The sequence below is a fragment of the Chiloscyllium plagiosum genome, unplaced genomic scaffold (assembly GCF_037043375.1).
Source record: "Chiloscyllium plagiosum isolate Xiang-an unplaced genomic scaffold, Cpla_swu_hap1 HiC_scaffold_6, whole genome shotgun sequence".
In the NCBI taxonomy this organism is placed as follows: Eukaryota; Metazoa; Chordata; class Chondrichthyes; order Orectolobiformes; family Hemiscylliidae; genus Chiloscyllium; species Chiloscyllium plagiosum.
The window spans coordinates 89,070,527-89,085,368 of record NW_028270144.1 but is presented as its reverse complement, the minus strand read 5'-3'; the positions used below and the strand labels follow the sequence as shown (position 1 = coordinate 89,085,368).

The following is a 14,842-nucleotide window of genomic DNA, read 5'->3' as shown; positions in this document are numbered from 1 at the left end:
AGAAATCTTAATGTTTGCTTTTGTATTACTAGCTAGCTTTCTCTCATACTCTACTTTCTTCCTCTTTATTATCTTTTTAGTCATTTTTGTTGGTTCTTAAAGTTTTTCCATTCCTCTGACATACTGTGAATTTTTGAAGACGTGAACAGCCTTTTCCAAATTAATGCTATTCAGAACTTCTTTATTTAGTCACACATATGATATTTCCTTTTCAAAGTAACTCCTCACTGGGAGAAACCTTTGCTTGGAATTATTTAATGTCTTCTGAATAGTTTGCCTTTGCAATTTTAATGTCCTCCTTTTAATATAGTTTCTCAGTTCAACTAAGCCAGCTCTCTCTCCATGCATTTAGATTAGAGTGGTGCTGGAAAAGCACAGCAGGTCAAGCAGCATCCAAGGAGCAAGAAAATCGACATTCAGGCAAAAGTCCTTCATCCGAAATGGAGGCAGGGAGCCTCCAGGGTGGAGAGATAAATAGGGGTTCAGGGTGCGGGGTGGGGCTGGGGAGAAGGTAGCAAAGAGTACATTAGATGAAGGGGGGTGGGGATGGAGGTGATAGGTGAGAGGGGAGGGTGGAGCGGATAGGTGGGAAGGGAGATTGGCAGGTAGGACAGGTCATGGGGACAGTGCTGAGCTGGAAGGTTGGATGTGGGCTAAGGTGGGGGAAGGGGAAATGAAACTGGTGAAGCCCAATTGATGCCCTGGGGTTGAAGTGTTCCGAGGCGGAAGATGAAGCGTTCTTCCTCCAGGCGTCAGGTGGTGAGGGAGCGGCGGTGGAGGAGGCCAAGGACTTGCATGTCCTCGGCAGAGTGGGAGGGGGAGTTGAAATGTTGGGCCACGGGGCAGTGGGGTTGATTGGTGCGGGTGTCCCGGAGATGTTCCCTAAAGCAAGGAGGCGTCCAGTCTCCCCAATTTAGAGGAGACCGCATCGGGAGCAACTGATACAATAAATTACATTGGTGGATGTGCAAGTGAAACTTTGCTGGATGTGGAAAGCTCCTTGGATGGAGGTGAGGGAGGCGGTGTGGGTGCAGGCTTTGCAGTTCCTGCAGTGGCAGGGGAGGGTGGGTAGTTGGGGGGGGTGTGGATCTGACCAGGTAGTCACAGAGGGAATGGTCTTTGCGGAAAGCGGAAAGGAGTGGGGAGGGAAATATATCTCTGGTTGTGGGGTCCGTTTGGAGGTGGCAGAAATGTCGGAGGATGATGCAGTTTATGCTGTGCCCCCATATCTTTTATTTAATTTTATAACATGAGTTATGGACCACATTTCTCCCTTCTAAACGTAAACTAATTTCATATTGTGACAACTGCCATCTTAAAGACTCCTTTACCATGTTCAGATATATCCTAACTCTCAACAAGTTTTGTTCACTCATGATCCTGTGCACATTAATGTAGTGGCTCATGGTGTTTCAAATCCTCAATGTTAAAAACCTCTCTTAAAATTTGCATCTTCTATCTCTCTGTCTTCTTTCAGGTTTTCCTTTAAAACTTATGTGTTGACTCAGTTTCCAATCGTCTTCCTAATATCTATTTAAGTTGCTGATTGTCAAGTATTGTCTGATTCTGCTGCTTTAGAGCTATGTTGCAGATGCTATATAAGTGGAATTGTAAATACTTATTAAGTTGATGGACAGTATCTCTTACAGTATCTATTTTTACAAGCACTTCTAGTAGTCAGCTTATGTGTTCAAATAACCAATTGAGGAGGAGCTGAGTGATGCAGAGAGTTGGAGTATTCTTATTTCTCCTTTGGGACACAGATTTGAATTCAACCCAGACTGAGGTGATGAAAATCTTCTATATTTGAATATTGAAAGCAAAATGAACCTGGACAGTCTCAAATCCCAGTGGACAGGCACAGTCTGCTCAAAATTGCCAGTAATTAAGCATTAAATTGACAGTTTCGCTCCAATGGGTCATAAGAATAGCTAATGTTGGTAAATGGAAATATCGCTGACACAGTAAGTGTCACCCCTTCTGAGACTGAGTTAAAGCATATCTGTGGAAGAGAGTGGAGCAGGCTTTAGCTCTGTCTAACCTATGCAATAACTGAATTCAAAATGTTTTGAGCTGAAACTAGATGCAGGAAATAGAATATATTAATTTCTTCACCGAATTGAAATAAATTCATTTCAAAGCTATAAAAAAAAGACAAATATGGAACAAAGAACATGAAAATGTATTTAATTGAATTTTTACCATTTGTAATCCATTAGAACTAGACCCTCTATCTAGCTGTGCGTATGTAAATCTCAATTGTAACTTGACGTCTCAGAGCTCATTATGCTTCTAACTAGTGACATGACAGCCTCCTCCAGAAGTCAAACCCACAGACAACAGAAATGGAAGCAAACAATATCTTCACTTTGCATTATATGAACAATGATTTTAAATTTGAAATAAGGTAAGTATTTCTCACTCAATGTGGAAGTGGAGGGAAAGAAACAATTTTCATAAGTTAAGAGTGACAGATCCCAATACTGAATTTTATACATCTAATTTTGTTAACTATTTCTACAGTGAGCATTTTTATAACTTACTTACTCTGGACAACTGTAACTTGCAATTACATCGTGATGACATCAACCTTTGGAAAAATTTGCGTTCTGATTGTGATTCTTTAAATATCAACATTACTGTTATGATTTTGTGACATTTTCTGACCCCTTCTGAACAAGTAGTAATGTCAGTAACACCTTTTCTGAGTAATGAGAAAATTATACAGTTTAATATGAATAAACCACCATTAAAAATATACACAGTCGGTTCTGGTATAACATGATAGTTCTGTTCTCATGCGATCTCGCATTATAAGAAAATCACGCAGTAGCAGCACCATTTAATGAGGCCGGAACCGACTGTAGTCATTGGAAAGGGAAACCCACACTGACAGTGTCTCCTCCACTGCCAACACCAACTTCAACATCTCTTGCCCTGATCATTAACCTGCAAACCCTCAATTACTGACTTGTGGTTGATTACTGTGATCCTAGGACTGCAGTAAGTATTTTTTCTGAGCACAAGAATTGCCATCCTTTGACTGCTGGCAGCTCTCCGTAGGTAGAATCTGTGCTTCCAGTCTTGATTCCAAGAATGGCCCAATAGTGATTTCATTGACTAATGGGTTTTTGGTTTCTGCTTTGGCAGGCCTCTTGCCAGTTCTTAAACGGCAAGCAAGACCTGTCCCCATACCCCCAGAACTTTTGTTTCTCCTTCCACAGATGCTGCCAGACCTGCTGACTATTTCTAGAATTTTCTATTTTTCTTTCTTATATCCAGTAAACATGCTTTTAATTCTTATGCTTTGCTCCAATCTCATTTTAAGTTATGAGGTTAAAAGCCAAGCATATGGCCTGAGAATAGGTTAAACCAAAATATAGAATCATTGATTCCGTACAGTGCAGATTTAGGGCATTTGGACCATCAAGTCTCAGCCAACCCTCTGAAGAGCATCTGACTCAGAATTACACTTCCACTCAGTCCCCTTAACCCTATATGTACCATGACTAATCCACCTGCCCTGCACACTATGGGGCAATTTAGTATGACCAAACCACCTAACCTGCATATCTTTGGGAGCACCCTGTGGAAACCCACACAAACTTGGAGAGAATGTGCAAAAGCCGCACAGTCACCCAAGACCAGATTTGAACATGGGTCCGTGGCACTGTGAGGTAGCAGTGCTAACCATGTAAAGGTGACATTATAGTGAGAAATTGGCAAGTTGTCAAGTTAGTCCATTTTTGCTGTTGTTCTGCACGCTCAATACTGCCTGAAAGGACAATTCCGTTGACTCAATGTCTTCATTTAGTTTTTAGCTGGAGCATCACTAGTTCAGATGTTCACTTTCTGAAATTATTTCACGTATCCTAGGAGAGGATCTCTGATTTTAATCCAGGATGGTACAAAGGTATTTTAAATTCATGGGATGTGCATTGTAGAATAAATGCCAGTATTTATTGCTCATCCCTAATTGCCCATGAAAAGGTCACGATGAGCCGCCTTTTTGCAACACTGCAGTCCATGTGGTGAAAGTACAGTCATGGAGCTGATAGCTAGGGAGTTGCAGGGACCGTATCAGGTATCCATATACAAGTTAGAATGGTATCTTAGAGATAGTGGTAACCACTAAGCTTGCTGCCCTTGTTCTTCTAGTTAGTAACTGTTGTGAGTTTATAAGTTGCTGCAGTGCATCTTGTATATGGCAGACAATGAAGAACGTTTTCCTGTGATAGAAGAATGTCCTGTTATTAATCAAGTGGGTTCTTTTCTCATGGATTGTCTGAGTTTTTTTGAGCACTGTCTGAATTGCACACTCTAGCCAATGGAGAATATTCTGTTACACTCCTGACTTCAGCCTTATAGATACTTGAGAGTAAAAAGGTAAATCACTCACCGCAGTGTACCAGCTTGTTTATTGTCACTATTTATCTGGCTCGTCCAGGTTGATGTTAGTAGTAAAATTCAACGTTCGATTTTCTCTTGTTGAAAAATGTTGCTAAATGACACTTGTAAGGCACAAACATTATCTTCCACTGGTTTATCCAGCTTGAATATTGCCCAGGTCTTGCTGCACAAACTGTTTCATTATTTGAAGAAATGGAAACAGTACTGTATGCTGTCCGATCGTCAATGATCATCTCACATCTGATCTTATAGAGTCATACAGCACAGAAGCAGACCATTTGGTTCAACCGGTCCATGCCAGACATAATCCCAAACTAAAACCATCCCACCTGCCTTTTCCTGGCCCAAATCCCTCCAAAGTTTTCCTATTCATGTACTTATCCAAGTGTCTTTTAAATGTCATAATTGTGCCCATGTCCACCACTTCATCAGGACATTCATGAAGCAGTTGAAGGTGATGGGCCTAAGGACGCTACCCTGAGGAAGTACAGATGCAGTGTTTTGACACTGAGATCATTGACTTCCAGTAGCACAACTATCTTCCGTTTTGCTTGGTTTGACTCCAGCTACTGGTGAATTTTCTCTCATTTTAGTTTTCCCTCAAGCTTCTTGATGGCACACTGATGTCAGATGCTGACTTGATGTCACTTTCACCTGACCTCTGGAATTTAAGTTTGTTTGAACCAAGGCCGAATTGAAGTCTTGTTGGAAAGAGCTGCCACAAGAATTTTTTAATATTAGATTATATTTTGGATCCTATGTAACAGATAATTAACTGTGGAGGCACATGGTTAAAAGTGGGATTAATACAAAGTGTATACAACGAGATTTCAGAAGTTTTTGACTTGACTTTACACTGTAGTACATGGTTTTGACATTATTGAGGATGAGGATATTTCTGGAACCTTTTTCTCTGATCTGTTGTTTAATTTTTCTATTCAAGAATGGGTGTGACAGCATAATGAGATAGTTTATTGGTCATGAAATTGTTCAATGTCTATAACATATTGTTTCTAATGTTTAATATCCTTCTTTGTTGTAGCTTCACCAGTTGGCATGTCAATTTCAGTAATGGCTGGTACTATACCTGGTATGCTATCCCACACTGCTCGGTGAACCATGGTTGGTCCCCTCAGTGATGATGGTAAAGTGAGGTTCCAATGAGCTTACAGATTGTGATGGATTACATTGCATCTGCTGATGATGCCCTTTCAGGTGTTATGGAAGCTGAGCTTTGAGCCCTTGGATTGGTTCTGAATTCATCCTATTTGATAGTGTGATACCATTACATAACACAAGGAGTGAGTTCATTCTGAAACCAGATGGTGAAGTACGAAACCAGATGCCAATATTTTATTTAGCACTGAATTTATTTACAGAATGCAACATTACAGGTGTCTGCTTTTTTCATAATCAACATTTGGTGTCCTAAAAGTTTATTTTTCCACTCTTCTGAATACCCAATAAAATAGATTAACTCATAATCAAATTATCAGCATGTTAAAGGGGCACTGTAACAAATAAAACAACAAACTTTAAAAGAAACACATTAAATGAAGGTAAGATTTTGGACTGATGCACTCCAACTGCTATTGTGCCCACCAATCGTGGAAGACCTCAACTGTACCAATGGACACTGTGCGTTCCCTTTCCAAGGGCACCCAAGGCCTGGACAAAGTAATGAAAATAAGGCAGGCAGATGGGTCTGATGACTCCATCAACCACCACTGATGGCACTTGTTTATGGTTAGATTGGCCTAATTTATGGATAGGCTCAGAACAGGTTCTTCTAATTGTTCAGCTCACTTCCGCACCCAATCTCTCTCGAATTATTTTATGCCATATAACCAATAATTAACTCTACAAGTACATGGTTAAAATAAATAATGAGGCACGTAGACAGCAGAACAACCAGTGTGAGAAGACCCGAATGGATTTTGAATCAGTTGCCTTCACGAAAAGTGGCACGGTGGCCCAGGGACCCAGATTCAATTCCAGCCTGCCTGTTTAGAGTTTACAAGTTCTCCCTGTGTCTGCGTGGGTTTTCTCTGAATGCTCTGGGTTCCTCCCACAGTCCAAGGATGTGCAGCTTATATGAATTGGCCATGGTAATTGCAGGGTTACAGGAATAGGGTCAAAGCTGCATCTGGATAGGATCTTTTTTGTATGGTTCGTGTGACTTGATGGGCTGAATAGCTTCTTTCCACATAGGGATTCTATGATGATTCACTTGGCCATAACTATAAGTCCCAGTCCATGTTTATATACCTTTGAGTAAAACGTTCGTTAAATTAACAGATTAACCTAAGAGTCGTTCCTGAAAGGGCAAGTGGTCAAATTAATATTAATTATATAGCCGAGATAAACCAAGAATCAATAAACTAACTTGGAATAAATGAAATTGCTTGAAAAGAAATGAATATTTTATAAAAAGACATTGAAACTTATCCACTTATTAGACATGAAAAGGCACTCCTCTCCTATTTTGATTCACATGATAACTTTCACATATTGGAGATGACAATCATCACCTGCAATTATCAAGCTTGGAAACAATGAACTCAGAATCATAGTCATACAATATGGAAATAGACCCTTTGGTCCAACTCATTCAGGTTGACCAGACATCCTAATCTGACTTAGTCCCATTTAGAGTCATAGAGATGTACAGCATGGAAACAGACCCTTTGGTCCAACCTGTCCATGCCGACCAGATATCCCAACCCAATCTAGTCCCACCTGCTAGCACCCGGCCCATATCCCTCCAAATCCTTCCTATTCATATACCCATCCAAATGCCTTTTAAATGTCGTAATTGTACTAGACTCCACCACTTCCTCTGGCAGCTTGTTCCAGACACACACCACTATCTGTGTGAAAAAGTTGCTCCTCGGGTCCTTTTTAAATCTTTCCCCTCTCACCTTAAAGATAGGTCCTCTAGTTTTGGATACACAACCGTTGGAAAAAGATATTGAAATACACAAACTAGGTTCTCAGGGCTGCATTTGGCAGTGCAAGGCAGATAGATTTGTGACTGGAATCGGCTGGAAAAAATGCTCACCCATCCATGGTGGCTCATTGGTTAGCATTGTTGCCTCACAGCACAAGGGACCTTGGTTCAATTCCAGCCTCGGGTGACTGTGTGGAGTTTGTACATTCTTCCCGTCTCTGCATGGGTTTCCTCTGGGTGCTCCGGTTTCCTCCCACAGTCCGAAGATGTCGAAGTTAGATGAATTGGCCATGCTAAATTGCCCATAGTGTTCAGGGATGTGTAGGTTAGATGCATTAGTCAGGAGTCAATGTAGAGTAATAGCGTAGGGGAATGGGTTTGGGTGGGATATTCTTCGGAGGATCCATATGGACTTGTTGGGCTGAAGGGCCTGTTGCAACACGGTATGGATTCTAAGAAAAAAAGGAAGAGTGCCTGGTGATGGAGCTGATTTAAAAAAAAATTAGAGTACTGAGAAATTAAGGTTTAAATAAAATATTTGCTCCTACTGAGGATACAAGATTCAATTAAACAGTGGCCTCAGGTTAAAATCTTATTCCTAAAGAACATCGGTAAGGATTTTAAACTGTATATTCTTTTCATCTTTCTTTTGTACTGACACTAATGCGTTATAATTTTATGTCTTTATGTATATATGTTTGATGTCATGTCTTTATCATTTTTCTCAGGATTAATAGATAAAACAATCACTTTCTTTCACTTAAGAAACCCTTACAATTAGTTCTTTTTTGAAACACTAGACATTGGGTAACTGCATTTCTAATAAAACAATTTACATACCATTCGCATGAGACGGTGTTCAGAGTGTGAAGACTCGGCTTTGCTTCAACATGAGTTGTTCAGAGGTCACTGCTACAAATACTGTTATGGATCTCTTACTATATGTTGAAGGCCCTGACCATTTGTTGTTCGTGATTTGATCATCTCTATTGGTAGTCATACTTCTCTATCACTCATAGTGTCATAGAGTCATACAGCACAAATGCAGACCCTTTGTTCCCCACTTTTGCCTTTGGTCCAACCAGTCCATGCCGAACATAATCCCAAACTAGTCCCACCTGCCTGCTCCTTGTCCATATCCCTCCAAACCTTTCCTGTTCGTGTACTTAGCCAAATGTCTTTTAAATATAATTGTACTCGATTCCACCACTTCCTCCGGAAGTTCATTCCACACATGAACCACCTTCTGTAAAAAAAAAAAATTGCCCCTCATGTCTTTTTTAAAACCTCTCTCCTCTCACGTTAAAAATGTGCCTCTTAGTCTTGAAGTTCCCCCATCCAGGGAAAGGATAACGACTATTTACTCTCTCTCTTTCTCTCATTGTTTGCTTCTGTAATGTCCCCTCTCAAACTACGCTGCAGTGAAAAAAGTCCTGGCCTATCTCGTCTTTCTTCGTAACTCAAACCTTCCATTCCCAGCAACATCTTGATATATCTCTTCTGAACCCTCTCCAACTTACCATGACCATTGGAATCTCTGCTCTGTACATTTTGTTCTCTTGCTTCTTCCAAGTGATGTTCAACATGATTCATCAGGTGAATGTGCAGGGGAAGGAACAGGTAGATTATAATCAGCAGGCCAGCCAGCAATGCCCATATCCCACAGTGAATAAAAAATAATTCCTTTGCCCAAATTTGACCTAATGCCAAGAGACTTCATAACGTGCAGAGTCAATTTTGAGAACACTCAGGAACACTCCCTCCGAACTGTTTATGACAATGCCACCATCTTTGGTGGGTCTGACTTGGCATGCCAGTGATGATGGAAGATTCTGGGACATTTCACATGAGGATTCTGACAGTGTGACTGCCGTACTGTTGCAAGTGGGATAGTTCTTTCAACTTTGACACAGATTTCCAGATACTGGTGAAGAGGACTTTGCAAGGTTAACAAAGGAGTGTGCCTTTGATTTAACTTGTGCCTAGGTTGCTAGGTATTTTCTGAGGGCAGTTGAGTGAGACAATTTGTTGTGGATTTGAAGTCACATGATTGCTGAGATAGCCGATTTTCATCCCGACAGGACATTAATGAGCCAGATAAATGTTTAGAACAATCTGATGGTTTCATTATCATTATTGCTGAGACTAGCTTTATTTTGTTCCAGATTTGTTTAAATAAATTCAAATTCCTCATGCTGTTTCAGAAAGATTTGAACTCAAGTCTGGGAACATTAGTCCAAGCCTCTTGATCATTGGTGCAGTAACATTGCACTAGGCTACCATGCATTGTGGTACCAAATTACAATGAAATCCAACGTGAATTTTAACTAAATCTGCAGAAGTATCTTCTATATGAACTTATCATAACCACATTTTAATTTTGCTGTTCTCCTTCAGATTCAGTTTTTAAGAGTGGACAAGTTATGGACTATTTATTTCTCGGAAATATTGTTTATACAGTAAGTAATACAATCTCTGCATCAGTGTAGAAAACAAGTCTGGGGGCAGCAATAGTATTGGTTGTCTTTGATAATATATTTATTTTGTATCTGTTTGCTTAAGTATTTATTTATTCATGCTCAACTACAAAATTGGAAAATTGGCTTTTGTATTATGAATCCCTTAAGTATAACATAAACCAGTACCGTAAACATTGTCAATCCCACAGTGTGCCATTAACATTCACCTAGCTCAGAAATCGTCTTTTTTTGTTTGGGTTTGACTTGGTTTTCAACTTAACTGCCACCATCTATGCTTTTCTGATATTCCTTAAATATCCTGCCACTATGTAATTTCTGGAACAAATATTGTTTGATTTGTGCAACAGACTGAGTAAACTCCAGGCACCTATTTGGTCTTTTATGGACCAGCTCCTCTTTAGAAACAAAAACAAAACTATTTCAGTGTCGAACTCATGTTTCCAAATCTGGAAGTGAAAAAAGACGTGTTGACCTTTTGGGTGGGGATCTTTGTGAACACCAACTAGTCCATGTGAACCATTGTTTTGAGAGCTGAAGAACCTGAAGACGCTTACTGAGAGATACAACCGGCCTATTAGCCATGCATGACTGGTTCTACTTCAAAATAAAGTAATTGATGGACTTATATAAGATTGTTGATAAAAATTGGTAAAACCATTCTTGACTAAAAAAGATTTCAAGTTGCTTGATTTAATTTCAGAATGAAGTAAATCTTTATACTCTTATTACATTACAAAAAAATTGTATTAAAAAATCACTTTTTATCATAATACTTGTCCATTTTTTTCTACAGTATGTCGTTGTAACTGTGTGTTTGAAAGCTGGCTTTGAGACAACAGCATGGACGAAGGTACAAACTTTATTTAATATTGCACATTTAAAAGCTATGTGCAATGAGTGGCGTTTTTGATAAGGGATAGCATTACAGCTGTACTTAGGGAGGATATTCCCGAAAGTACATCCAGGGAAGTTATTTGGATGGAACTCAGAAATACGAATGGGATGATCACCTTATTGGGATTGTATTATAGACCTCCTAATCGTCAGAGGGAAATTGAGAAACAAATTTGTAAGGAGATCTCAGTTTTCTGAAAGGATAATAGGGTAGTTATGGTAGGGGATTTTAACTTTCCAAACATACACTGGGACTGCCATAGTGTTAAGGGTTTAGATGGAGAGGAATTTCTTAAGTGTGTACAAGAAAATTTTCTGATTCTGTGGATGTACCTACTAGAGAATGTGCAAAACTTGACCTACTCTTGGGAAATAAGGCAGGGCAGATGACTGAGGTGTCAGTTGGGGAGCACTTTTGGGCCAGCGACCATAATTCTATTAGTTTTAAAATAGTGATGGAAAAGATAGACCGGATCTAAAAGTTGAAGTTCTAAATTGGAGGAAGGCCAATTTTGACAGTATTAGACAAGAACTTTCAAAAGCTGATTGGGCGCAGATGTTCACAGGTAAAGAAATGAGATAACGAGAATCCTGAGAAAGTGTATTCCTGTTAGGATGAAAGGAAAGGCTGGTAGGTGTAGGGAATGCTGGATGACCAAAGAAATTGAGGGTTTGGTTTAAACAAAAGAAGGAAGCATATGTAAGGTACAGACAGGATAGATTGAGTGAATCCTTAGAGTATAAAGGAAGTAGGAGTATACCTAAGAGGGAAATCAGGAGGGCAAAAAGGGGATGTGATATATGTTTGGCAAATAGAATTAAGGAGAATCCAAAGGGTTTTTACAAATACATTAAGGACAAAAAGGTAACCTGAGAGAGAATAGGGCCCTTCAAAGGTCGACGGTGCCCTCCACCGCATCTCTCCACTTCCCGCTCCTCCGCCCTTGAGCCCCGCCCCTCCAACCGCCACCAGGACAGAACCCCACTGGTCCTCACCTACCACCCCACCAATCTCCATGTACAGCGCATCATCCGCCGTCACTTCCGCCACCTCCAAACAGACCCCAGCACCAAGGATATATTTCCCTCCCCTCCCCTATCAGCTTTCCGTAGAGACCACTCCCTCCGCGACTCCCTTGTCAGATCCACACCCCCCACCGACCCAACCTCCACTCCCGGCACCTTCCCTTGCAACCGCAGGAGGTGCAACACATGCGCCCACACCTCCCCCCTCACTTCTCTCCAAGGCCCCAAGGGAAACTTCCATATCCGCCACAGATTCACCTGCACCTCCACCCACATCATCTACTGCATCTGCTGCAGCCGGTGTGGCCTCCTCTATATTGGGGAGACAGGCCGCCTACTTGCGGAGCGATTCAGAGAGCACCTCTGGGCCACACGGACGAACCAACCCAACCAACCTGTGGCACAGCATTTCAACTCCCCCTCCCACTCCACCGAGGATATGCAGGTCATTGGACTCATCCACCGCCAAACCACAACAACCCGACGGTCGGAGGAGGAGCGTCTTATCTTCCGACTGGGAATCCTCCAACCGCAGGGCATGAACTTGGACTTCACCAGTTTCTTCATCCCCCCTCCCCCCACCTTGTCTCAGCCGGATCCCTCCAGCCCGGCACCGCCTTCCTGACCTGCAGTCTTCTTCTTGACCTCTCCGCCTCCATCCTACTCCGACCTATCACCCTCACCTTGACCTCTTTCCACCTATCACATTTCCAACTCCCCTCCTCCAAGTCCCTCCTCCCTACCTTTTATCTTCTCCTGCTGAACACTCTCTGCTCATTCCTGAAGAAGGGCCTGTGCCCGAAACGTCGAATCTCCTGTTCCCTGGATGCTGCCTGACCTGCTGTGCTGTTCCAGCAATAAAGTTTCAACCCTTCAAAGATCAGCAAGGTGGCCTTTGTGTGGAGCTGCAGGAGATGGGGGAGATACTAAACAAGTATTTTGCATCAGTATTTACTGTGGAAAAGAACATGGAAGATATAGAATGTAGGGAAATAGATGGTGACATCTTGAAAAATGTCCATGTTACAGAGGAGAAAGTGCTGGATGTCTTGAAACACATAAAAGTAGATAAATCCCCAGGACCGGATCAGGCGTACGTTAGAACTCTGTGGGAAGCTAGAGAAGTGATTGCGGAGCCTCTTACTGAAATATTTGTATCATCGATAGTCACAGGTGAGGTGCCAGAAGACTGGAGGTTGGCTAACGTGGTGCCACTATTTAAGAAGGATGGTAAGGACAAGCTAGGGAACTATAGACCAGTGAGCCTGACATCGGTGGTGGGCAAGTTGTTGGAGGGAATCCTGAGGGACAGGATGTACATGTATTTGGAAAGACAAGGACTGATTAGGGATAAAGTGAGGACTGCAGATGCTGGAGATCAGAGCTGAAAATGTGTTGCTGGAAAAGCGCAGCAGGTCAGGCAGCATCCAAGGAACAGGAGAATCGACATTTCGGGCATAAGCCCTTCTTCAGGCATAAGCCCTTCTCCTGTTCCTTGGATGCTGCCTGACCTGCTGCGCTTTTCCAGCAACACATTTTCAGCTCTGATTAGGGATAGTCAACATGTCTCACAAACTTGAATGAGTTTTTTGTAGAAGTAACAAAGAAGATTGATGAGGGCAGAGCGGTAGATGTGATCTGTGTGGACTTCAGTAAGGCTTTCAACAAGGTTCCCCATGGGAGACTGGTGAGCTAGGTTAGATCTCATGGAATACAGGAAGAAGTCGCCTTTGGATACAGAACTGGCTCAAAGGTAGAAGACAGGGTGGTGGTGGTGGAGAGTTGTTTTTCAGACTGGAGACCTGTGACCAGTGGAGTGCCACAAGGATTGGTGCTGGGTCCACTACTTTTCATCATTTATATAAATGATTTGGATGTGAGCTTAAGAGGAAGAGTTAGTAAGTTTGCTGATGACAAAATTCGAGATGTATTGGACAGCGAAGAAAGTTACCTCAGATTACACCGGAATCTTGATCACATGGGCCAATGGGTTGAGAAGTGGCAGATGAAGTTTAATTTAGATAAATGCATTTTGCAAAAGCAAATCTTAGCAGGACTTATATACTTAATGGTAAGGTCCTAGGGAGTGTTGCTGAACAAAGAGACCTTGGAGTGCAAGTTCATAGCTCCTTGAAAGTGGAGCCGCAGATAGTTAGGATTGTGAAAGACGGTGTTTGGTATGCTTTCCTTTATTAGTCAGAGTATTGAGTACAGGAGTTGGGAGGTCATGTTGCGGCTGTACAGGACATTCGTTAGGCCACTTTTGGAATATTGCGAGCAATTCTGGTCTCCTTCCTATCAGAAAGATATTGTGTAACATGAAAGGGTTCAGAAAAGATTTACAAGGATGTTGCCAGGTTTGGAGGATTTGAGCTACAGGGAGAGGCTGAACAGGCTGGGGCTGTTTTCCCTGGAGCGTCAGAGGCTGAGGGATGACCTTTTTGAGGTTTATAAAATCATGAGGGGCATGGATAGGATAAATAGACAAAGTCTTTTCTCTGGGATCGGGGAGTCTAGAACTAGAGGGCATAGGTTTAGGGTGAGAGGGGAAAGATATAAAAGAGATCTAAGGGGCATCGTTTTCACTCAGAGGGTGGTATGTGTATGGAATGAGATGCCAGAGAAAGTGGTGGAGGCTGGTATGATTGCAACATTTAAAAGGCACCTGAATGGGTATACGAATAGGAAGGGTTTGGAGGGATATGGGCCGGGTGCTGGCAGGTAGACTGGGTTGGGATATCTGGTCAGCATGGATGAGTTGGACCGAAGGGTCTGTTTCCATGCTGTACATCTCTATGACTCTATATACCTTTCGAAAACATTGCTTAATTGCTACTAATTTGGGATACTGGGAACTTAAGGAAATTTCCTGCCTTTTCTAGGTGTCATTTCTAAAGGTTTTCTTTTTCTTTTTCAGTTTTTGTGGTTATACATTGTCTGAAATGTTTGCTGTTGAAACATTAACTATAAAGAAATAACTTTAAAACGTCTTACTTTTCCCACTTCTCATTATATTTTAGAAGTTTTACTTTTGCTTCATTTTCAACAAATATACAGTATTCTAGATAATTCATACCAAAGT

General features: G+C 41.5%; 1 protein-coding gene across 4 annotated transcripts in view; it reads left to right on the top strand.

Annotated features, from left to right (window-relative positions):
* atp8a2 (ATPase phospholipid transporting 8A2) overlaps positions 1–14,842 on the top strand; it is a 573,039-nt gene that overhangs the window by 489,542 nt on the left and 68,655 nt on the right. For all 4 annotated transcript variants that reach the window (XM_087988186.1, XM_043691978.2, XM_043691979.2 and 1 more), the window contains 2 exons: positions 9,758–9,819; positions 10,634–10,690. In XM_087988186.1, the coding sequence (XP_087844312.1) occupies positions 9,758–9,819; positions 10,634–10,690 (119 nt within the window). The remainder of the gene's footprint in view (positions 1–9,757; positions 9,820–10,633; positions 10,691–14,842) is intronic.